Source organism: Ranitomeya imitator, chromosome 1 (genome assembly GCF_032444005.1).
Source record: "Ranitomeya imitator isolate aRanImi1 chromosome 1, aRanImi1.pri, whole genome shotgun sequence".
Classification (NCBI taxonomy): Eukaryota; Metazoa; Chordata; class Amphibia; order Anura; family Dendrobatidae; genus Ranitomeya; species Ranitomeya imitator.
Genome location: NC_091282.1, coordinates 47780587 through 47807204, shown reverse-complemented (window position 1 = coordinate 47807204; position 26618 = coordinate 47780587). Strand labels below are relative to the sequence as shown.

Here is a 26618-nt window from a genome sequence, read left to right as displayed (position 1 = left end):
ATCGCCAGGGAACATCGGCGACTAGTTGAACTAGTTCCGCGTACCACGCCCGGCGCGACCAATCTGGCACAATCAGGATTACCGGTACTCCCTCCGCTCTGAACTTCTTGATGACTCTTGGCAGTAAGGGGAGCGGGGGAAATATGTATGGATGCCGAAAATGATGCCACGGGTGTACGAGTGCATCTGCCCCGATTGCTGCTGGATCGTGGGACCGAGCTATGAAGTCGGGAACCTTGGAATTTAGCCGTGAGGCCATCAGATCCACGTCCGGAGTTCCCCAACGACAGCAGATCTGGTGGAAGATCTCCGGATGGAGAGACCACTCCCCGGAGTCGAGGCATTAACAACTGAGGAAATCTGCCTCCCAATTGTCCACTCCCGGGATGTGAACCGCAGAAATCATTGAGCGGTTTTCCTCGGCCCAATGGAGAATGTAGCCTACCTCGTTCATGGCTGCTATGCTGCGGGTTCCCCCTTGTCGGTTGATGTATGCCACTGCAGTGGCATTGTCGGACCGAATCCTGATGCGACAACCCGCCAGGAAGGGATGGAATTGGAGAAGAGCTAACCTGATTGCCCGAATTTCCAAGATGTTGATCGGAAGGCGTGATTCCTGAAGTGACCAGCGGCCCTGAGCAGTGTGATGTAAGAACTTCCCCAGCCTAGAAGACTGGCATCTGTTGTCACAACTAGCCAATGTACTGGAAGAAAAGACTTCCCTTGATTCAGGGAGAACTTTAATGTCCACCACCTGAGAGACTGTGACTCGGTGGGGAAGGAAGAACCGACGGTCGAGGGAGAACAGGTTCCTGTCCCAAACAGCCAGGAGGGCATGCTGTAAGGGACGGAGGTGTAATTGGGCAAATGGAACCGCCTCCAAGGCTGCTTCCATCCTGCCGAGGACTCTCATACTGAAGCGCAGAGAGTGAGTGCGAGGTTGAGAGAGCTTCTGAGCTTCCCGCTGTAAGGCTGTGATCTTTTCCGGGGGAAGAAGCACCAACGCCTGGGACGAGTCCAGTATCATTCCTAGAAAGGAAATTCGCTGAGCCGGTACTGGGGAAGATTTTTTTTAAGTTTATCTTCCAACCCAGGCAAGAAAGAGAATCTATTGTGATGTTCACAGCCTCCTTGCAGGCGCGGAAAGAGGGGCCCTTTGATGAGGATATCGTCTAGATACGGAAGCACCACCACGCCTCAGGTGTGAAGGATGGCCACGGTGGCCGCCATGACCTTGGTGAATACCCTGGGAGCGGAGGCGAGGCCGAAGGGCAAAACAACGAATTGGAAGTGTTGTTCCTGAACTGCGAAGCGAAGGAACCTCTGGTGAGAAGGGAAAATTGGAATGTGGAGGTATGCGTCCTGGATGTCTATAGACGCCAGGAACTCTCCTTTTTCCATGGAGGCGATGACAGAACGAAGCGATACTATTCGCAACCGTCGTACCCTGACGAACTTGTTCAGCAGTTTTAGGTCCAGTATGGGCTGTACTGTACCGTCCTTCTTTGGAACAATGAACAGGTTTGAATAAAAACCTTGAAACCTTTCGCTTTGAGGGACCGGGATAATAACCCCGTCCTTTTAGAGAGCTTATGGCCTGGAAGAACTCTGATGCCTTTGCCCTGGGAGGAGAAGACAGGAAAAAGCGATTTGGTGGAAGAGAGGAGAATTCTATCTTGTATCCAGAGGACACTAGGTTGCGGACCCATTCGTCGTGAACGACCGAGAGCCACGCATTGCTGAAGGAAAGCAGGCGGCCGCCTACTTTGAGTGTGTCCCCCGGATACCACAGGGAGTCATTGTGTGGGAGATCTGCCCAGTCTGGACCCCCTGGATCCTGACTGCCTAGGCCTGCCTCTCCATGAAGGGGAATGTTTGTAAGAGGTTTGGGGACCTCTATCCCTACGCTGTGTCCAGCCGGGTCTGGAAGATGTGGAAGTATTGGGACCGAGCCTGCTGTTGCTGGTTCCGAAAGGGCCGAAAGGGTCTCTGTTGTGGGAGAAATTTACTCTTCCCTCCAATGGCGTCGGAAATTAATTGATCGAGTTTTTCGCCAAAAAGGCGACCGCTCTGATATGGTAAAGAAGTCAATGACTTTTTGGAAGCAGAATCCGCATGCCAGTCCCTGAGCCATAAGGACCTCCGAATGGTGATGGCGTTTGCTGCTGCTTGAGAAGCGCAGTCAGTGGCATCCAGAGATGCGGTCACTAGAAAATCCCCAGCTCTGGCTATCTGAGTAGCGAGGTCTGCTACCTCGGGGGAAGATTGGTATCCAGAACAGCTGAAGACAAGACTTCAGCCCAATGGGTCATAGCCTTAGCCACCCACGTAGCGGCAAAAGATGGAAAGAGTGCAGCTGCAGAGGCTTCAAAAGCTGAACGAGCCATATTGTCGATCTGACTATCGGTGGGGTTTTTAATCGAGGCGCTCTGAAGAGGATAAAATAGATTTAGTAGCTAGGAGCATAGTAACATAGTTAGTAAGGCCGAAAAAAGACATTTGTCCATCCAGTTCAGCCTATATTCCATCATAATAAATCCCCAGATTTACGTCATTCTACAGAACCTAATAATTGTATGATACAATATTGTTCTGCTCCAGGAAGACATCCAGGCCTCTCTTGAACCCCTCGACTGAGTTCGCCATCACCACCTCCTCAGGCAAGCAATTCCAGATTCTCACTGCCCTAACAGTAAAGAATCCTCTTCTATGTTGGTGGAAAAACCTTCTCTCCTCCAGACGCAAAGAATGCCCCCTTGTGCCCGTCACCTTCCTTGGTATAAACAAATCCTCAGCGAGATATTTGTATTGTCCCCTTATATACTTATACATGGTTATTAGATCGCCCCTCAGTCGTCTTTTTTCCAGACTAAATAATCCTAATTTCGCTAATCTATCTAGGTATTGTAGTTCTCCCATCCCCTTTATTAATTTTGTTGCCCTCCTTTGTACTCTCTAGTTCCATTATATCCTTCCTGAGCACTGGTGCCCAAAACTGGACACAGTACTCCATGTGCGGTCTAACTAGGGATTTGTACAGAGGCAGTATAATGCTCTCATCATGTGTATCCAGACCTCTTTTAATGCACCCCATGATCCTGTTTGCCTTGGCAGCTGCTGCCTGGCACTGGCTGCTCCAGGTAAGTTTATCATTAACTAGGATCCCCAAGTCCTTCTCCCTGTCAGATTTACCCAGTGGTTTCCGGTTCAGTGTGTATATATATATTGCAGCAGCATACGGGGCATATACAATGGAGCATCTTATGGGGCCGTAAACCATAATGGAGCATCTTATGGGGCCATAAACCATAATGGAGCAGTGTACGGGGGCATATACTATGGAGCATTTTATGGGGGCCATAAACCTTTATGGAGCAGCGTATGGGGCATATGGATGGGAGCAGCAAATTAAAGAACCCTAACCCATCTCTTCAACCTATCACTAACAACTGGCATTTTCCCCTCAAGCTTTAAACATGCCTCAATCACACCTATCCTCAAAAAGCCCTCTCTTGACCCATCCTCTGTATCTAGCTATCGCCCTATATCACTTCTCCCCTTTGCCTCAAAACTACTGGAACAACATGTCCATCTTGAACTGTCCTCCCATCTATCTTCCTGCTCCTTCTTCGACCGCTTTCAATCAGGCTTCCGGTCACACCACTCCACTGAAACTGCCCTAACTAAGGTCACCAATGACCTATTAACCGCCAAGAGCAAGCGACACTACTCTATCCTCCTCCTCCTAGACCTGTCCTCTGCCTTTGACACAGTGGACCATTCCCTGCTGCTGCAGACCCTCTCATCCCTTGGAATCACAGACTTGGCCCTATCCTGGATCTCATCATACCTAACTGACCGTACATTCAGCGTCTCCCACTCACACACCACCTCCTCACCTCGCCCCCTGTCGGAGTCCCGCAAGGTTCAGTTCTAGGACCCCTGCTCTTCTCCATTTACACCTTTGGCCTGGGACAGCTCATAGAATCTCATGGCTTTCAGTATCACCTCTATGCTGACGACACAGAGATCTACATCTCTGGACCAGATATCACCACCCTACTAACCAGAATCCCTCAATGTCTGTCCACTATTTCATCCTTCTTCTCCACTAGATTTCTAAAACTTAACATGGACAAACAGAATTCATCATCTTTCCCCCATCTCACACGACCTCCCCAACGAACCTATCCATTACAGTAAACGGCTGCCCACTCTCCCCAGTCCCACAAGCTCGCTGCCTCGGGGTAATCCTTGACACTGATCTCTCTTTTAAACCACATATCCAAACCCTTTCCACGTCCTGCCGCCTCCAACTCAAAAATATTTCACGGATCCGCACATTCCTAAACCAAGAATCTGCAAAGACCCTAGTCCATGCCCTCATCATCTCCCGACTTGACTACTGTAACCTCCTGCTCTGTGGCCTCCCCTCTAACACTCTTGCACCCCTCCAATCTATTCTAAACTCTGCTGCCCGACTAATCCACCTGTCCCCCCGCTATTCCCCGGCCTCTCCCCTCTGTCAATCCCTGCACTGGCTCCCCATCACCCAGAGACTCCAGAACAAAAGCCTAACCATGACGTACAAAGCCATCCACAACCTGTCTCCTCCATACATCTGCGACCTCGTCTCCCGGTACTCTCCTGCACGCAACCTCCGATCCTCACAAGATCTCCTTCTCTACTCCCCTATTATCTCCTCTTCCCACAATCGCATACAAGATTTCTCTCGTGTATCCCCCCTACTCTGGAATTCTCTACCGCAACATATCAGACTCTCACCTACCATCGAAACCTTCAAAAAGAACCTGAAGACCCACCTCTTCCGACAAGCCTACAACCTGCAGTAACCACCGATCGACCAAACCGCTGCACGGCCAGCTCTACCCTACCTACTGTATCCTCACCCATCCCTTGTAGATTGTGAGCCCTCGCGGGCAGGGTCCTCTCTCCTCCTGTACCAGTTGTGACTTGTATTGTTCAAGATTATTGTACTTGTTTATTATGTATACCCCTCCTCACATGTAAAGCGCCATGGAATAAATGGCGCTATAATAATAAATAATAATAATAATAAAAGTCATGGGGCTCCACAGAAGAAGTATAATGCACCCCCACAGTCCATAGTCATACATATAGTATAATGCATCCCCTAAGTCCTCCATATAAATATACTGCACAGCCCATATCCTTCATGTAATATAATGCACAGCCCAAAGTCTTCCATATAGTATAATGTACAGCTCATAAAACTCCATATAGTATAAGGCATCCCATACTGCACAGCCCACAGTCAATCACGTAACTCCTAGTCCACCATAAAGTATAATGCACCCCCATAGTCTTCAATAAAGTGTAATGCACCCCATAGTAATCCATAAAGTATAAGGTACCCTCAGTCATCCATAAAGTACGGTATAATGCACCCTCATAGTCATCCATAAAGTATAATGCACCCCATAGTAATCCATAAAGTAAAATGTACCCTATAAACATCAATAGTATCAAGCAGAAAATAAGAGAAAAAAGTCCCAAAATAAAAACAAATTTTTTTTTTATTTAAACAAGCAATTTCAAGGCAAAAAATATAAAATAATATAAAGAATAATACAATGGCAAAATGAACAGTATGGAACAAAGGTGCAAAGCAAACAGACCCATACTAATTAGGTGGATGGGAAGACCAAAAAGGAATAGCAGCAATTCATACAAAGTGCCAGTGCTTCACATAGTGGAGATTATGGGTAAGACTTGTACCATAATGGTTTAAGTGACAAATACTGTCTGTTCACCACTTCCTGTCTACCTGAGATCTTTATCACTGGCCTCTGAGTTATTGCTACCTAGTCTGAGTCATATTCATGCATGCTTTTTGTTGAGGCTCAAATGTTTGAGACATAGTGTGAAAATGTATTAGAATTTGGGAGGGAGCATGTGAAGCACTGGCACTTTATATGAATTGCTGCTATTCCTTTCTGGTCTTCCCATCCACCTAAATAGTATGGGTCTGTTTGCTTTGCACCTTTGTTCCATACTGTTCATTTTGCCACTATTATTCTTTATATATTTTGTCTTGAAATTGCTTGTTTAAATTAAATTTGGCACTTTTTATTTTGGGACTTCTTTCTCTTTTTTCTGCTTGATACTTCTGATATATAGGAGAGTGTCCTATAGTACCTCGGCCTGATGCACCACTTGGTATAGGGTCTAATGTATGAGACGGTTTTCTGTTCCATGGATTTTGTTTATATTCCTATAATCATCAATGTAGTAATATGGACACTGATTAAAAAAAATTGCCTTAATATTTGCCTTATCTTTGCAGAGCGGCATTCTCTTGTGAAGTTGGCAGCTGGCTTCAGCGCGCGACAGCAGAGCATGAAGTCACTGCCATGCGCCCTGTCATATGCATGCCGACTTCATCTGCTAGCCTCCGAGAGGCCGGCAGTGTGTTTTGTCACCTGATGGGTCTGTGTGAGGCAATACACTTCAACTGGATGTCCGTCTGAGGACGCGCATCCAGTTGAAGTTTCTGCTGGCGTCGGCGGGTCCCTTACCGCTGTGACTCCGGCTGTTACGCCCATGAGTACATGGATTGTGGGTCCAATAGTCTTTGATTAAAATGTGAGCATAGTCATGTTTCGGCAATTTCTGTCATTACCCCGCCCTCACTCACCATCTAATAGTTTTCCATGGAACACTGCGAGGCCGGCGATCCGCCCGATAAATGTGAAATATGATAGATGGTCTTCATTACAAAGGCCGGAGTTGGGGTTTATCTGAAGAGTGTAATTGTCCCTGCGGAGACAGATACAATAACTGAGTATCCGCACCCATATATCACATGTGGAAGGTTAGGACAGAGCAGATCAGTTTAAAACCAATGAAAGCGATTCATTTAGGGAAGAAAAGTACATGACTCCATTATATGCTAAACAGGAAAGCAAAAGGTTAAAACTGACAGAAACAAGGATATTACTGAGTAGTTAAGTAAACTGCAGCTACAGGTGCTTCTCACAAAATTAGAATATCATCAAAAAGTTAATTTATTTCAGTTCTTCAATACAAAAAGTGAAAGCCATGACATAGAGTGATCTATTTCACGTGTTTATTTCTGTTAATGTTGATGATTATGGCTTACAGCTAATGAAAACCCAAAAGTTCTCAGTAAATTAGAATAATTAACAAAAACACCTGCAAAGGCTATCTAAGCGTTTAAAAAAGGTCCCTTAGTCTGTTTCAGTAGCTCCACAATCATGGGGAAGACTGCTGACTTGACAGATGTCCAGAAGGCAGTCATTGACACACTCCACAAGGAGGGTAAGTCACAAAAGGTCATTGCTAAAGAAGCCGGCTGTTCACAGAGTGCTGTATCCAAGCAGATTAATGGAAAGTTAAGTGGAAGGAAACAGTGTAGTAAAGGCACACAAGCAACCGGGAGAACCGCAGCCTTGAATGGATGCTGGAGTCATTGCTTCAAGAGCCACCACACACAGATGTATCCAGAACATGGGCTACAAGTGTCGCATTCCTTGTGTCAGCCACTCATGACCAATAGACAACACTAGAAGCGTCTTACCTGGGCCAAGGAGAAAAAGAACTGGAATGTTGCTCAGTGGTCCAAGGTGTTGTTTTCAGATGGAAGAAAATTTTGATTTCGTTTGAAAATCAAGGTCCCAGAGTCTGGAGGAAGAGTGGAGAGTCCACAATCTAAGCTGGAGGTCTAGTGTGAAGTCTCCACAATCAGTGATGGTTTGGGGAGCCATGTCATCTGCTGGTGTTGGTCCACTGTGTTTTATCAAGACCAAAGTCAGCGCAGCCGTCTACCAGGAAATTTTAGAGCACTTCATGATTCCCTCTACCGACAAGCTTTTTGGAGATGGAAATGTCATTCTCCAGCAGGACTTGGCACCTGTCCACACTGCCAAAAATACCAATACCTGGTGTACAAACAACAGTATCACTGGGCTTGATGGGTAGCAAACTCGCCTGACCTTAACGCCATAGAGAATCTATGGAGTATTGTCAAGAAGAAGATGAGAGACACCAGACCCAACAATGCAGAGGAGCTGAAGGCTGCTATCAAAGCAACCTGGGCTTCCATAACCTCTCAGCAGTGCCACAGGCTGATCGCCTCCATGCCACGCCGCATTGATGCAGTAATTGATGCAAAATAGTCCGAACAAGTATTGAGTGCATTTACTGAACATACATTTCCGTAGGCCAACATTTCAGATGTTAAAATAATTTTTCAACTGGTGTTATAAAGTATTCTAATTTACTGAGATAATGACTTCTGGGTTTTCATTGGCTGTAAGCCATAATCACCAACATTATCAGAAATAAACACTTGAAATAGATCATTGTTTGTAATGACTCTATATAATATATGAGCTTCACTTTTTGTATTGAAGAACTGAAATAAATTAACTTTTTGACGATATTCAGCGCCTGTACTAATAGTGTCAGGCAGCTGCTGCATAAGCCAATAAATTCACTGCACGCATCATTGATGTACATTAAGAGAACATATATTTTTGCCTCTTATTTTCTTAGCTCTTTTATCCGTCTTTATATAATTGGTGAGTTAGGTGACTTACGTGGCAGAATATTCAAAAAGCCCATAATACGGGTTAAACATTTCTTTGGACAAGAGGAAGAACCACTCTCGGGCCACGCCGCCATAATCCAGGCCTTTCTCCGATTCAAACTCAATCCAGAGTCGCGCCTTCAGGACATCGGGTCGCTTTACCGACATGATTCTTCTGTAAGATTCTTCAAAGATGTTGTTTCGATGAAGTTTCATCTCGAACCTATTTGGTATATCAGCCTGAAATAGGATGGGGAGATGTTAAGAGATCACGTTTTTTCACGGAGAGGTAATTTCAACTAAAGTCTAGAACTGGCGCCATGAGTAGTGCGGGTAACAGACACCTTAAACATATAATTGACAAAAAATAAAACAGACTTGATCATTCCCTTAAAGGGGTTGCCAGACTTCAGGGGCAAACTGTTGGTTTTTTCACTTAAATGCATGCAACTGGGACTAAAAAAAATTTTTTGCTACTGAAGGTCATTAACAAATGTACACGTTTTTCCTTCTATAGCCTTTATGTTGCTTTGTTTTTAGCTGGATACAGAATGAGCTAACTGAGAATCCATCAGTGAGCCCGCCTTGATGGTCTGACTGGGATTTTGTAACTCATCTGTCTTTCTGAGCTTCTCTCAGATTGTTTATGACAACATGTCACATTAAAGTGGCAACATTTTTAATGAAACCCAATTGTAAAAGCAATTTTAGTACCAAATCCACAAAAGTAAAAGGAAAAAAAAAAATGAGTACTGGGTACTTTAAGACAACTAGCTGCAGCAGGAGCCTCCCCCTAATTTCCTGTTTAATTACATTACACCATATTGAGCCTGTTAAAAAAAAGCTGTCTTTCTAATTAGCCCCCTCTTGAGGATGGAGAACAACAGTGCTTTCCATAAACACCTGTGAAATTCAAGTGTCAGCTTACGAAATCTCTCCTTAGTGAGAGGTCATTATTATACTAGAAGTTGAACTGCAGGATCAACTAAAAAAAATAATATATATATATATATATATATATATATATATATATATATATATATATATATATATATATATATATATATATATATATATATATATATATATATATATATATATATATATATATATATATATTAGTTTTCCCAGTTTTTTGTAAAAATAGATACCAATAAAATTAATTGAGACATCAGTAGGTTACGTGTTTTTGAATATCCATATTGAATCAGGAGCCCCATATAATGCTCCATAGAGTTTGATGGGCCCCATTAGATGCTCCATATTAAAATATGCCCCATATAATCCTGTGTAAAGGTAATAATGGCCCCATAAGATGCTCCATAAAGATATTTGCCCCATATAATGCTGCACAAACCTTGATTATGGCCCCATAAGATGCTCCATACAGACACTTGCCCCTTATAATGCTGCACAAATGTTATGGCCCCATAATGTGCTGCACAAACGTTATGGCCCCATAGATGCTCCATACAGACACTTGCCCCATTTGATGTTGCTGCGATAAAAAATAAATAAATCACATACTCATCTCTCCATGCATATGCAGCATCAATAGTAAATAGTTGGGGACACACAGGGTTAATAGCAGCGGTAATGGAGTGCGTTACACCGCGGGCCGTTACCGCTGCCATTAACCCTGTGTGAGCGGTGAGTGGAGGGGATTACGGAGCGGGCGCCGGGCAGTGAGTGCAGGGGAGTAGGGGAGGGACTAATCGGACTGTGCCCGTCGCTGATTGTCATGGCTGCCACGACCAGGCAGCTGCCGCGACCAATCAGCGAATGAATAACCGTGACAGAAGGACAGACAGACGGAAGTGACCCTTAGACAATTATATATATATATATATATATATATATATATATATATATATATATATATATATATATATATATATATATATATACATACATACACACACACACACACACACACACACACACACAGTACAGACCAAAAGTTTGGACACACCTTGTCATTTAAAGATTTTTCTGTATTTTCATGACTACTATATTTGCCCCTCATCATTACTAGGCACTGCTCCTAATAGCCAGTTTCCTACTCCACACTGATGAGGGGCAAATACCCCGAAACAGCTGTCTGTGGATGGATACCACGTTTTGACATAGGTGGTTTTCCTTTTTGGATGCTGCCCTTCCCGTGGTTGTTCCTTCCCGGTGAAAGGCCTGGCTATTTATTGCTTGCGTTGAGAAACACGTGATGGTGTCTCCGCGGCTTTTCTACATGCATTTGCATATTTCCTATAAGGGATGGGGGCAGTGTTCTGGATCACTGCGTTGAGAAACATGTGATGGTGTCTCCGCGGTGTTGGATGTTTTGATCTCCCCAAGGTCATTCATCCTTATGTTTATATTACAAGCTCATAGACACCAAACAAGTCTAGGTTATTTTTTATCTAAGTGGTGAAAAAAATTCCAAACTTTGCTTAAAAAAAATAAAAAAAATTGCACCATTTTCCGATACCCTTAGCGCCTCCATTTTTCGGGATCTGGGGTTGGGTGAGGGCTTATTTTTTGCATGCCAAGCTGACGTGTTCAAGGATACTATTTCAGTGCAGATACGTTCTTTTGATCGCCCGTTAACACATTTTAATGCAATGTCGTGGCCACTAAGAAAACGTAATTCTGGCGTTAAGAATTTTCTCGCTACACCGTTTAGGGATCAGGTTAATCCTTTTTTTTTATTGATAGATCGGGCGATTATGAATGCGGCGATACCAAATATGTGTAGGTTTGATTTTTTTTTTATTTTATTTTGAATGGGGCCAAAGGGGGGTGATTTAAACTTTAATATTTTTTTCTAACTTTTGCCATGCTTCAATAGCCTACATGGGAGGCTAGAAGCTGCCATAACCTGATCAGCTCTGCTACATAGGAGCGATGCTCAGATCGCCACTATGTAGGAGAATTACAGCATTGCTATGAGCGCCGACCACAGGGTGGCGCTCATAGCAATCTGGCATCAACAACCATAGAGGTCTGCAGGAGACCACTGGTTGTCATGCCGACGCCTGATCACTTGACAGGGGTCAGTGGTGCGTGCATTTACGGCCCGATGGAAGCGCTTGTTAAATGCCGCTGTCAGTGACATGGGCAAGATGAAAAAGCTTTATAAGGATGTCAGGGACAAGATCATAGACTTGCACATGGACCTTTAACCTACCCTTAAAATTGTAGACTGCTCATGTCCTGGACAAAATCAGCAAGGGATCAAATAATAATTTCCTTCACTGTATATGTGTGTGTGTATATATATATTATATATATATATATATATAATTATTTATTGTTATAACGCCATTTTTTCCATGGCGCTTTACTTGTGAGGAGGGGTATACATAATAAACAAGTACAATAATCTTAAACAATACAAGTCATAACTGGTACAGGAGGAGAGAGGACCCTGCCCGCGAGGGCTCACAATCTACAAGGGATGGGTGAGGATACAGTAGGTGAGGATAGAGCTGGTCGTGCAGCGGTTTGGTCGATCGGTGGTTACTGCAGGTTGTAGGCTTGTCTGAAGAGGTGGGTCTTCAGGTTCTTTTTGAAGGTTTCGATGGTAGGCGAGAGTCTGATGTGTTGTGGTAGAGGGTTCCAGAGTATGGGGGATACGCGAGAGAAATCTTGTATACGATTGTGGGAAGAGGAGATAAGAGGGGAGTAGAGTAGGAGATCTTGTGAGGATCGGAGGTTGCGTGTAGGTAAGTACCGGGAGACGAGGTCACAGATGTATGGAGGAGACAGGTTGTGGATGGCTTTGTACGTCATGGTTAGGGCTTTGTACTGGAGTCACTGGGTAATGGGGAGCCAGTGAAGGGATTGACAGAGGGGAGAGGCCAGGGAATAGCAGGGGGACAGGTGGATTAGTCGGGCAGCAGAGTTTAGAATACATTGGAGGGGTGCGAGAGTGTTAGAGGGGAGGCCACAGAGCAGGAGGTTGCAGTAGTCAAGGTGAGAGATGATGAGGGCATGGACTAGGGTTTTTGCAGATTCTTGGTTGAGGAATGTACGGATCCGTGAAATATTTTTGAGTTGAAGTCGGCAGGAAGTGGAAAGGGTTTGGATATGTGGTTTGAAGGAGAGATCAGCGCCAAGGATTACCCCGAGGCAGTGAGCTTCTGGGACTGGGGAGAGTGGGCAGCCGTTTACTGTAATGGATAGGTTCGTTGGGGGGGGGGGGGGGGGGGTCGCGTGAGATGGGGGAAAGATGATGAATTCTGTTTTGTCCATGTGGAGCGCCCCCAGACACGGCCACAGGTGACTCGGTACCGGTCCTCTCTGTGTCAGTTCTGGGGTTGTCACGGTGGCGGGACCCGGTCCGTGACCCTGCTAAGGGGCGTCCAATAAAACGGTTGATGGTAGTTTGTCAAGGGTTCGTGACGCCACATGTGGTGTTCGGTCAGGGCAACCGACGCTGCTTCGGGATCCACTGGGGTGATGGAATGGCAGCTAGATGGTATACCTTCCAACAGGTGAAGTATATCCCCAGGGCTTCCCAGTAGTGTAGGTGGCGATGGTGTGAGGCGCAGTAAATAACAAGGACACAGGGTTGCAGTCTCTTTACCTCTTTACTGGTGACTTCAGGATCCTCAATCCGGAGCACTGTTAACAGGGCTGGCTGAGACCGGCCGGTCCGAAGGCACATCCAGAGTTCCCTTTGCAGGTGGAAATCAGTGCCTACCAACTAGCGCCTGTGTGTTGCAGTCCTTCCCTGCTGAGCATTCGAGATCGTCCTCACAACTGTCGTTTCTATTCTGATGTTCTGCTTCGTCCCCCAGTTTGTTATGGCTAGAACGCACCCGTTTGACGGGAAGGCTCAGAGCTATTCTGGGACCCTAGAGATGCCCCTCTCCACGCTTGCCCCCTATGTCTTCTTAGGTGATGTGTGTTAGACAGCCAACCTATAATCAACTGTCCTGCCTCTGTGAAGTAATGCTTGGAGTCAGTTACTTCCTCGGCGTTCTGGCCACCGGCTACGCGCCTCAGTAGGATGTTGCCGATCTCGGGGCACGACTCCTACTGGTACTCCTTTGTGCTTTGATCTCGTTTCTCACTTCTCCACAATATACTTCGCTTCGTGTCCTTTCTTTAGATACCGCCGCAAGGTAGTGCAGGCGCGGCTCTGTAACGATCTGTCCTTGTCGCTAAGTCACTGCCAGGTTCCCATGCCTGACAGGGACCCCTCTGAATCTTCCCCGCAACACCCCCATGCCAAGGGATGTTGCCTGGACAAAACCCAGCCAGCTTCTGACTAACTTCCTATCCAACCCCCAGTTTTACCAAAGTGTGAGGAGTGGCCTAATAAATAGAACCTTTTGCTCCCCCTAGTGGCCGGAGTGTGAAGTGTAGTGTGTGACTGTGATACCTGGTCAGGTGAACTCCTTTAGTGCCATCAGACGTACCATCACTCCCCTTAGTGGCAGAGCGTCATACTGCAACGACCAGGTCTCTGGGGCGCTGCACATGCTAAGTTTCAGAAATCTAGCGGAGAAGAAGGATGAAATAGTGGACAGACATTGAGGGATTCTGGTTAGTAGGGAGGAGATATCCGGTCCAGAGATGTAGATCTGTGTGTCATCAGCATAGAGATGATACTGAAAGCCATGAGATTCTATGAGCTGTCCCAGGCCAAAGGTGTAAAAGGAGAAGAGCAGGGGCCCTATGACTGAACCTTGTGGGACTCCGACAGATAGGGGGCGAGGTGAGGAGGTGGTGTATTAGTGGGAGATGCTGAACGTCCGGTCTGTTAGGTATGATGAGATCCAGGATAGGGCCAAGTCTGTGATGCCAAGGGATGAGAGGGTCTGTAATAATAGGGAATGGTCCACTGTGTCAAAGGCAGCCGACAGGTCCAGGAGGAGGATAGAGTAGTGTCGCTTGCTCTTGGCGGTTAAGAGGTCATTGGTGACCTTAGTTAGGGCAGTTTCAGTGGAATGGTATAAATATATATATATATATATATATATATATATATATATATATATATATATATATATATATATATATATATGTACATACATACGTATATTTGCCTTGCATTTTCTTTTTGTTTGTTCATTTAATGGTTATTTCATATTTCTAATTCAAGCCTGTGAACTATGCAAGAAATGAAATGTCGCCACTCCGTGCACAATATCCGAGAGTGGTGAAGACAATAATTTTTATTGTAATTAGTAACTTTTATCATAATTGTTGGAACAATTACACTAATTGTTTGTGGAGACAACAAGCGCCATCGTTTATCAGAAGAAGAAATAAATAAACGTCTTCTCGGCTCGTTAGATGAAGGGATATAACGAGTGAGAGGATGATAATTTATCTCCATCACGAATGTTTCCTAGGAGAGCGGGAATGCGAGAAGATACGAGTGATGGGTGGTTTTATATCTGTGGCTCCACAGTGGTGTGAAAACTACTACTCCCAGCATATTCGGACAACTATGGACTGGAAAACACTGCTCTAGGTCAATAGGACTGATAGGCAGCTACACTGAACATATCCACATTTTACATAGGACTGATAAGTTAGAACCAAATTAACGGCTACCCTTGCATTGAGGCATCAGAAGACGGGGTGCGGTACGTTCTTATCATTTGGGATCTACAGACTATAGAGTTACAAGAGCATCTGTCTATGTTAGAGCATCAGAAAAAGCCCATCGATTACGTGTAATGCGTCATTTCCCCTCTAGTGGCGCTGTAGAGAAAAGTGATCACTTGTTGGGTTCTCCATAGATTACAGCTGAGCGCTGAGGACTTCATCAGCTCATCGTTAGTGGACCGTCAATGAAAATACAATCGACCAAAGTAAGCAGCCCCTGTGGTGGTCTAATAGTTCTATGATTAAGCATGTACGGAAATTAATTGTCTTACCTATAGGGGGCGATCTACAAAATATCATGACACAGCCATACCACCCAATCACAATAGCAGGGTGGCCCATTGTTCCAGCAGCACAAAATCCCATCACATTGGCCGGGGTGGCCCATTATGCTAGCCATACCAAATCCCATGACATTGGCCAGGGTGGCCCTTTATGCTAGCCATACCAAATCCTGTCACATTGGCCAGGGTGGCCTTTATGCTAGCCATACAAAATCCCATCACATTGGCCAGGGTGGCCTTTATGCTAGCCATACCAAATCCCATCACATTGGCCGGGGTGGCCCATTATGCTAGCCATACCAAATCCCATCACATTGGCCGGGGTGGCCCATTATGCTAGCCATACCACCCAATCACAATAGCAGGGTGGCCCATAATTCTAGCAGCACAAAATCCCATCACATTGGCCAGGGTGGCCTTTATGCTAGCCATACCAAATCCCACCACACTGGCCAGGGTGGCCCTTTATGCTAGCCATACCAAATCCCATCACATTGCCCAGGGTGGCCCTTTATGCTAGCCATACCAAATCCCATCACACTGGCCAGGGTGGCCCTTTATGCTAGCCATACCAAATCCCATCACATTGCCCAGGGTGGCCCTTTATGCTAGCCATGCTAAACCCCATCACATTAGCCAGGGTGGCCCTTTATGCTAGCCATACCAAATCCCATCACATTGGCCAAGGTGGCCCTTTATGCTAGCCATACCAAATCCCATCACATTGGCCAAGGTGGCCCTTTATGCTAGCCATACCAAATCCCATCACATTGGCCAGGGTGACCCTTTATGCTAGCCATACCAAATCCCATCACATTGGCCGGGGCGGCCCATTATGCTAGCCATACCACCCAATCACAATAGCAGGGTGGCCCATAATTCTAGCAGCACAAAATCCCATCACATTGGCCAGGGTGGCCTTTATGCTAGCCATACCAAATCCCATCACACTGGCCAGGGTGGCCCTTTATGCTAGCCATACCAAATCCCATCACATTGCCCAGGGTGGCCCTTTATGCTAGCCATGCTAAACCCCATCACATTAGCCAGGGTGGCCCTTTATGCTAGCCATACCAAATCCCATCACATTGGCCAAGGTGGCCCTTTATGCTAGCCATACCAAATCCCATCACATTGGCCAAGGTGGCCCTTTATGCTAGCCATACCAAATCCCATCACATTGGCCAGGGTGACCCTTTATGCTAGCCATACCAAATCCCATCACATTGGCCGGGGTGGCCCATTATGCTAGCCATACCACCCAATCACAATAGCAGGGTGGCCCATAATTCTAGCAGCACAAAATCCCATCACATTGGCCAGGGTGGCCTTTATGCTAGCCATACTAAATCCCATCACACTGGCCAGGGTGGCCCTTTATGCTAGCCATACCAAATCCCATCACATTGCCCAGGGTTGCCCTTTATGCTAGCCATGCTAAACCCCATCACATTAGCCAGGGTGGCCCTTTATGCTAGCCATACCAAATCCCATCACATTGGCCAAGGTGGCCCTTTATGCTAGCCATACCAAATCCCATCACATTGGCCAAGGTGGCCCTTTATGCTAGCCATACCAAATCCCATCACATTGGCCAGGGTGACCCTTTATGCTAGCCATACCAAATCCCATCACATTGGCAAGGGGGGCCCTTTATGCTAGCCATACCAAATCCCATGACATTGGCCAGGGTGGCCTTTATGCTAGCCATACCAAATCCCATCACATTGGCCAGGGTGGCCCTTTTAGCTAGCCATACCAAATCCCATCACATTGGCCAAGGAGGCCCTTTATGCTAGCCATACTAAACCTCATCACATTGGCCAGGGTGGCCCTTTATGCTAGCCATGCTTAACCCATCACATTGCCCAAGGTGGCCCTTTATGCTAGCCATACTAAACCCCATCACATTGCCCAGGGTGGCCCATTATTCCAGCCAAACTAAACCCCATCACAGTGCCCAAGGTGGCCCTTTATGCTAGCCATGCTAAACCCCATCACATTGGCCAGGGTGGCCCTTTATGCTAGCCATACTAAACCCCATCACATTGGCCAGGGTGGCCCTTTATGCTACCCATGCTAAACCCCATCACATTAGCCAGGGTGGCCCTTTATGCTAGCCATACCAAATCCCATCACATTGGCCAGGGTGGCCCATTATGCTAGCCATACTAAACCCCATCACATTAGCCAAGGTGGCCCATTATGCTAGCCATACCAAATCCCATCACATTGGCCAAGGTGGCCCTTTATGCTAGCCATACCAAATCCCATCACATTGGCCAGGGTGACCCTTTATGCTAGCCATACCAAATCCCATCACATTGGCAAGGGGGGCCCTTTATGCTAGCCATACCAAATCCCATGACATTGGCCAGGGTGGCCTTTATGCTAGCCATACCAAATCCCATCACATTGGCCAGGGTGGCCCTTTTAGCTAGCCATACAAAATCCCATCACATTGGCCAAGGAGGCCCTTTATGCTAGCCATACTAAACCTCATCACATTGGCCAGGGTGGCCCTTTATGCTAGCCATGCTAAACCCATCACATTGCCCAAGGTGGCCCTTTATGCTAGCCATACTAAACCCCATCACATTGCCCAGGGTGGCCCATTATTCCAGCCAAACTAAACCCCATCACATTGCCCAAGGTGGCCCTTTATGCTAGCCATACTAAACCCCATCACATTGCCCAAGGTGGCCCTTTATGCTAGACATACTAAACCCCATCACATTGCCCAGGGTGGCCCATTATTCCAGCCAAACTAAACCCCATCACATTGCCCAAGGTGGCCCTTTATGCTAGCCATACTAAACCCCATCACATTGCCCAAGGTGGCCCTTTATGCTAGCCATGCGAAACCCCATCACATTGGCCAGGGTGGCCCTTTATGCTAGCCATACTAAACCCCATCACATTGCCCAGGGTGGCCCATTATTCCAGCCAAACTAAACCCCATCACATTGCCCAAGGTGGCCCTTTATGCTAGCCATACTAAACCCCATCACATTGCCCAAGGTGGCCCTTTATGCTAGCCATGCGAAACCCCATCACATTGGCCAGGGTGGCCCTTTATGCTAGCCATACTAAACCCCATCACATTGCCCAGGGTGGCCCATTATTCCAGCCAAACTAAACCCCATCACATTGCCCAGGGTGGCCCTTTATTCCAGCCAAACTAAACCCCATCACATTGGCCAGGGTGGCCCATTATGGTAGCCATACTAAACCCCATCACATTGGCCAGGGTGGCCCATTATCCTGGCCATAGGGACCCCATCACAATCTTAACACCGATGTGGTGTTCACATACAAGCAGTCCTATCTGATCCATGATACAGAAGATGCTCAGTACCTGCCGGACCCTGGAAACACTCAGTGTTGCCCTCCTTTCAGAATCCTATGGAATTGATCAATTCCGACCCTTCAAAAAATTAGTTCAGCAAACTGCAGCAGATTCTATAACAATGAAAGCAGAGAGCTGATGTGACACTTACAGGTTTTTTCAATTTCTTCCTGAAGTAGTCGTATTTCTGTTTAAATTCTCTGGAGTACGGGACGGCCTGTAAGACAAGGAAAGGTCAAGGATCAGGCATGAAATTATAAATAAAAAATAAAAAGAAAGAAACAAGAAAATAAAGTTAACATAATGAAATAAATGAATATGCAAATATGTCTAATCAATCATGAGTGCAGCTCTGGGGTATAATACAGGATGTAATTCAGGATCAGTAATGTAATGTATGTACACAGTGACTGCACCAGCAGAATAGTGAGTGCAGCTCTGGGGTATAATACAGGATGTAACTCAGGATCAGTAATGTATGTACACAGTGACTGCACCAGCAGAATAGTGAGTGCAGCTCTGGGGTATAATACAGGATGTAACTCAGGATCAGTAATGTAATGTATGTACACAGTGACTGCACCAGCAGAATAGTGAGTGCAGCTCTGGGGTATAATACAGGATGTAACTCAGGATCAGTAATGTAATGTATGTACACAGTGACTGCACCAGCAGAATAGTGAGTGCAGCTCTGGGGTATAATACAGGATGTAACTCAGGATCAGTAATGTATGTACACAGTGACTGCACCAGCAGAATAGTGAGTGCAGCTCTGGGGTATAATACAGGATGTAGCTCAGGATCAGTAATGTAATGTATGTACACAGTGACTGCACCAGCAGAATAGTGAGTGCAGCTCTGGGGTATAATACAGGATGTAACTCAGGATCCGTAATGTAATGCATGTACACAGTGACTGCACCAGCAGAATAGTGAGTGCAGCTCTGGGGTATAATACAGGATGTAACTCAGGATCCGTAATGTAATGCATGTACACAGTGACTGCACCAGCAGAATAGTGAGTGCAGCTCTGGGGTATAATACAGGATGTAACTCAGGATCCGTAATGTAATGCATGTACACAGTGACTGCACCAGCAGAATAGTGAGTGCAGCTCTGGGGTATAATGCAGAATGTAACTCAGGATCAGTAATGTAATGTATGTACACAGTGACTGCACCAGCAGAATAGTGAGTGCAGCTCTGGGGTATAATACAGGATGTAACTCAGGATCAGTAATGTTATGTATGTACACAGTGACTGCACCAGCAGAATAGTGAGTGCAGCTCTGGAGAATAATACAGGTTGTAACTCAGGATCAGTAATATAATGTATGTACACAGTGACTGCACCAGCAGAATAGTGAGTGCAGCTCTGGAGTATAATACAGGATGTAACTCAGGATCAGTAATGTATGTATGTACACAGTGACTGCACCAGCAGAATAGTGAGTGCAGCTCTGGAGTATAATACAGGATGTAACTCAGGATCAGTAATGTAATGTATGTACACAGTGACTGCACCAGCAGAATAGTGAGTGCAGCTCTGGAGTATAATACAGGATGTAACTCAGGATCAGTAATATAATGTATATACACAGTGACTGCACCAGCAGAATAGTGAGTGCAGCTCTGGAGTATAATACAGGATGTAACTCAGGATCAGTACAGGATCAGTAATGTAATGTATGTACACAGTGACTGCACCAGCAGAATAGTGAGTGCAGCTCTGGGGTAGGAGTCACGTGTGCATATACTACTTTATTATCCTGTGCTAATCCTATGCTCACAGTGACTCCTACTCCAGAGCTGCACTCACTATTCTGCTGGTAAATATTGGATGTAAGTTATCGTCAGTACAAGATCAGTAGTGGAATATATTTGCAAAGAGATTACACTTTTCATGTTGATTAATTCTATATTTAAACTTGATCAAATTTCAGCGTGCCAAAAGATAAATTGTTACACAAATTATGCATTGCAGAAAAGTATTTTTTAGGTTCAGTTCATAGAAATTCATAAAGAAGATAAATTAAAAAAAAAAAAAAAAAAATCATCTCAAACCCTGTGGAGCATAAATGAGAATATGTGAGCGCTCACAGGTGCAGCCGTAATGAGTATATATTATATATAGCATCTATGAGCCTGGAGACATCGTGACGGCTCCTCAGTTTCCCCGGTAACACCGGTGTGACCGTAGATCCGCTACTGTGACCGGATTAGTGCCGCCGGCTGGAGAATTACATTAACAGGGATTAATCCTGCAAGAAGAATCATCATCATCTGATATTTGTGGCAGCTAATAAATTAGTATCAATGCCAAAGTGAACCAAATAGACACGTCTGATAGATACTAACGCCCGCACGCCGAAAAGAGAGGAGCAAACCTCCCGAAATTAGAGGCAGGCAGACTGTCATATATACAGTCATGGCCAAAAGTATTGACACCCCTGCAATTCTGTCAGATAATACTCAGTTTCTTCCTGAAAATTATTGCAATCACAAATTCTTTGGTATTATTATCTTCATTTAATTTGTCTTAAATGAAAAAACACAAAAGAGAATGAAGCAAAACATTGATCATTTCACATAAAACTCCACAAATGGGCCAGACAAAAGTATTGGCACCCTCAGCCTAATACTTGGTTGCACAACCTTTAGCCAAAATAACTGCGACCAACCGCTTCCGGTAACCATCAATGAGTTTCTTACAATGCTCTGCTGGAATTTTAGACCATTCTTCTTTGGCAAACTGCTCCAGGTCCCTGATATTTGAAGGGTGCCTTCTCCAAACTGCCATTTTTAGATCTATCCACAGGTGTTCTATGGGATTCAGGTCTGGACTCATTGCTGGCCACCTTAGAAGTCTCCAGTGCTTTCTCTCAAACCATTTTCTAGTGCTTTTTGAAGTGTGTTTTGGGTCATTGTCCTGCTGGAAGACCCATGACCTCTGAGGGAGACCCAGCTTTCTCACACTGGGCCCTACATTATGCTGCAAAATTTGTTGGTAGTCTTCAGACTTCATAATGCCATGCACACGGTCAAGCAGTCCAGTGCCAGAGGCAGCAAAGCAACCCCAAAACATCAGGGAACCTCCACCATGTTTGACTGTAGGGACCATGTTCTTTTCTTTGAATGCCTCTTTTTTTTCTCCTGTAAACTCTATGTTGATGCCTTTGCCCAAAAAGCTCTACTTTTGTCTCATCTGACCAGAGAACATTCTTCCAAAACGTTTTAGGCTTTTTCAGGTAAGTTTAGGCAAACTCCAGCCTGGCTTTTTTATGTCTCGGGGTAAGAAGTGGGGTCTTCCTGGGTCTCCTACCATACAGTGCCTTTTCATTCAGACGCAGACGGATAGTACGGGTTGACACTGTTGCACCCTCGGACTGCAGGGCAGCTTGAACTTGTTTTGATGTTAGTCGAGGTTCTTTATCCAACATCCGCACAATCTTGCGTTGAAATCTCTTGTCAATTTTTCTTTTTCGTCCACATCTAGGGAGGTTAGCCACAGTGCCATGGGCTTTACCCTTCTTGATGACACTGCACACGGTAGACACAGGAACATTCAGGTCTTTGGAGATGGACTTGTAGCTTTGAGATTGCTCATGCTTCCTCACAATTTGGTTTCTCAAGTCCTCAGACAGTTCTTGGTCTTCTTTCTTTTCTCCATGCTCAATGTGGTCACACAAGGACACAGGACAGAGGTTGAGTCAACTTTAATCCATGTCATCTGGCTGCAAGTGTGATTTAGTTATTGCCAACACCTGTGCCACAGGTAAGTTACAGGTGCTGTTAATTACACTAATTAGAGAAGCATCACATGATTTTTCTAACAGTGCCAATACTTTTGTCCATCCCCTTTTTATGTTTGGTGTGCAATTATATCCAATTTGGCTTTAGGACAATTCTTTTTGTGTTTTTTCATTTAAGACAAATTAAATGAAGAAAATCCGGTAATACCAAAGAATTTGTGCAATCATTTTCAGGAAGAAACTGAATATTATCTGACAGAATTGCAGGGGTGTCAATACTTTTGGCCACAACTGTAGATAGATAGATAGATAGATAGATAGATAGATAGATAGATAGATAGATAGATAGATAGATAGATATCCAGCTGCAATACCAATTCCTTCACGTCTTAACTTACCGGCCCAGTGATTGCCGGATTCTGTAGCCGGGGGTCTTCCCACTGTGTGATTTTGTTATCTGCGAATAAAGTGCACATAGAGTTTCCATTATAAATCTCGCGATGTTATGAAATCTTTCCGAAGAAGAGACTTCTCGGTTCACACTTTTAAAATTTAAAAGTATGTCTGTCTTAAAAAAAATAAATAAATCTATATTATTTTTGCAATTTGGTTTTGTTAAGAATTTATCACAGTTTGCCTTCTGTAACCGATTTGTTGCTGACTGCAGAAGGAGCTAACTGAGAATCTGTCAGTACAGAACGACTGTTCAAAACCAGCACGGTCGCTTGATGCAGCGCGGGCATATAGTTCAGTGCACCTTCCCACTTGTTTATTCCTCGGTATTGGCCCCCTCCCTCATCTATATTGATTGACCGCTCTGGTTTTATAGAGCTAGAGAAGGACGGAGAAACAAGGAACAGTAGTGATACAATGGTGAACCAGGCGCTTGAGCTTGGTTTGAACAGTCCTTTAATGCTGACAGATTCCCCTTTAAATCAAGAATGCGCTGACAGTCTGCAGAGGAGTCACGCGTCTTGAATGTGCTGAGACACAAAAGGTCTGTAAAATCCCCCCCCACAAAATAAAAGATTTTCATAAGCAAAAAAAAAAAAAAGTCCCTGAAAGATGGACGACCCCTTTAAAGTGTTGCGTCCAAGCATAGAATTGTTGTCTCTTCAGTCTCATTCCTGGCCGGCGAAACAATAAGTGCTCACTTCCCCGACAACATCTCGTCTACCCTAGACCACCAAGTATCCTGGAAGTAACTGGCACATCAATCCTTTACTGGTTGCAGACTTTAGGAATGTTACTACATACAGTACAGACCAAAAGTTTGGACACACCTTCTCATTTAAAGATTTTTCTGTATTTTCATGACCATGAAAATTGTACATTCACACTGAAGGCATCAAAACTATGAATTAACACATGTGGAATTATATACTTAACAAAAAAGTGTAAATCAACTGAAATTATGTCTTATATTCTAGGTTCTTCATAGTAGCCATGTTTTGCTTTGATGACTGCTTTGCACACTCTTGGCATTCTCTTGATGAGCTTCAAGAGGTAGTCACCAGGAATGGTTTTCACTTCAGATGTGTGTCCTGTCAGATTTAATAAGTGGGATTTCTTGCCTTATAAATGGGGTTGTGACCATCAGTTGTGTTGAGCAGAAGTCTGGTGGATACACAGCTGATAGTCCTACTGAATAGACTGTAAGGGTATGTTCACACGTTCAGGATTTCCATCCTTTTTTTTTCCTGACTGTTTTTTAAAAAACTGCAGCTCTTGGCAGAAAACGCAGGTCCTTTTTTTGGTCCTTTTTTGGTCCGTTTTTGATGCGTTTTTTGATGCGTTTTTTGATGCGTTTTTTTGATGCAGTTTTCTAGCCAGAGTCTGTGTGTTTTCTAGGAATTTTTTTAGGGTTAAAATGGCTGAAAATACCCTAACCCTAACCCTACCCCTAACCCTAACCCTACCCCTAACCCTACCCCTAACCCTACCCCTAACCCTACCCCTACCCCTACCCCTACCCCTACCCCTACCCCTACCCCTACCCCTAACCCTACCCCTAACCCTAACCCTACCCCTAACCCTAACCCTACCCCTAACCCTACCCCTACCCCTATTCTAACCTTAGTGAAAAAAAAAAAAAAAAAAATTCTTTATTTTTTTTATTGTCCCTACCTATGGGGGTGACAAAGGGGGGGGGGTGTCATTTACTATTTTTTTATTTTGATCACTGAGATAGGTTATATCTCAGTGATCAAAATGCACTTTGGAACGAATCTGCCGGCCGGCAGATTCGGCGGGCGCACTGCGCATGCGCCCGCCATTTTGCAAGATGGCGGCGCCCAGGGAGAAGACGGCCGGACGGACACCGGGACGCCGGGTGAGTATAAGGGGGGGAGATTAGGGCACGGGGGGGGCATCGGAGCACTGGGGGGGGGCATCGGAGCACTGGGGGGGGGCATCGGAGCACGGGGGGGCGGGATCGGAACACGGGGGGGGCAGCCACACTCCGCCCACGCACTTCCGCCCGCTCCCCGCACTTCCTGCTGCAGCGGTTCTGCACATCAAATCGCAGTAAAACCCGCCGATATATTTTTGATCTGCGGGTTTTACTGCGGTTTGGACCTCACAATGGAGGTCTATGGGTGCAGAACCGCTGCGGCTCCGGAAAAAGAATTGACATGCTCCTTCTTTTTTCCGGGAGCTATTCAGCGCGTCTTTTTTTTAACAATTTCCGGACCATGTGCACAGTGTGTCCTGTTTTCCATAGGGTACAGTGTACTGTACCCTGCATGGAAAACAGCTGCGGAACCGCAGCGGCAAAACCGCCGCGGTTCCGCGGTAAAAAACGCACTGTGTGAACATGGCCTTAGAATTTGTATTATGGCAAGAAAAAAGCAGCTAAGTAAAGAAAAACGAGTGGCCATCATTACTTTAAGAAATGAAGGTCAGTCAGTCTGAAAAATTGGCAAAAACTTTGAAAGTGTCCCCAAGTGCAATTGCAAAAACCATCAAGCGCTACAAAGAAACTTGCTCACATGAGAACCACCCCAGGAAAGGAAGACCAAGAGTCACCTCTGCTTCTGAGGATAAGTTTATCCGAGTCACCAGCCTCAGAAATCGCAGGTTAACAGCAGCTCAGATTAGAGACCAGGTCAATGTCACACAGTTCTAGCAGCAGACACATCTCTACAACAACTGTTAGGAGGAGACTTTGTGCAGCAGGCCTTCATGGTAAAATAGCTGCTAGGAAACCACTGCTAAGGACAGGCAACAAGCAGAAGAGAACCAAGGAATGGACATTAGACCAGTGGAAATCTGTGCTTTGGTCTGATGAGTCCAAATTTGAGATCTTTGATTCCAACCACCGTGTCTTTGTGCGACGCAGAAAAGGTGAACGGATGGACTCTACATGCCTGGTTCCCACCGTGAAGCATGGAGGAGGAGGTGTGATGGTGTGGAGGTGCTTTGCTGGTGACACTGTTGGGGATTTATTCAAAATTGAAGGCATACTGAACCAGCATGGCTACCACAGCATCTTGCAGCGGCATGCTATTCCATCCGGTTTGCGTTTAGTTGGACCATCATTTATTTTTCAACAGGACAATGACCTCAAACACACCTCCAGGCTGTGTAAGGGCTATTTGACCAAGAAGGAGAGTGATGGGGTGCTACTCCAGATGACCTGGCCTCCACAGTCATCAGACCTGAACCCAATCTAGATGGTTTGGGGTGAACTGGACCGAAAAGTGAAGGCAAAAGGGCCAACAAGTGCTAAGCATCTCTGGGAACTCCTTCAAGATTGTTAGAAAACCATTCCCGGTGACTACCTCTTGAAGCTCATCAAGAGAATGCCAAGAGTGTGCAAAGCAGTCATCAAAGCAAAAGGTGGCTACTTTGAAGAACCTAGAATATAAGACATAATTTCAGTTGTTTCACACTTTTTTGTTAAGTATATAATTCCACACGTGTTAATTCATAGTTTTGATGCCTTCAGTGTGAATGTATAATTTTCATAGTCCTGAAAATGCAGAAAAATCTTTAAATGAGAAGGTGTGTCCAAACTTT

General features: G+C 45.3%; 1 protein-coding gene across 15 annotated transcripts in view; it reads right to left on the bottom strand.

Annotated features, from left to right (window-relative positions):
- NEDD4L (NEDD4 like E3 ubiquitin protein ligase) overlaps nt 1-26618 on the bottom strand; it is a 335097-nt gene that overhangs the window by 18003 nt on the left and 290476 nt on the right. For all 15 annotated transcript variants that reach the window (XM_069746056.1, XM_069746084.1, XM_069746057.1 and 12 more), the window contains 4 exons: nt 22997-23055; nt 18999-19064; nt 8604-8833; nt 6680-6801 (listed from right to left, as the gene is read on the bottom strand). In XM_069746056.1, the coding sequence (XP_069602157.1) occupies nt 6680-6801; nt 8604-8833; nt 18999-19064; nt 22997-23055 (477 nt within the window). The remainder of the gene's footprint in view (nt 1-6679; nt 6802-8603; nt 8834-18998; nt 19065-22996; nt 23056-26618) is intronic.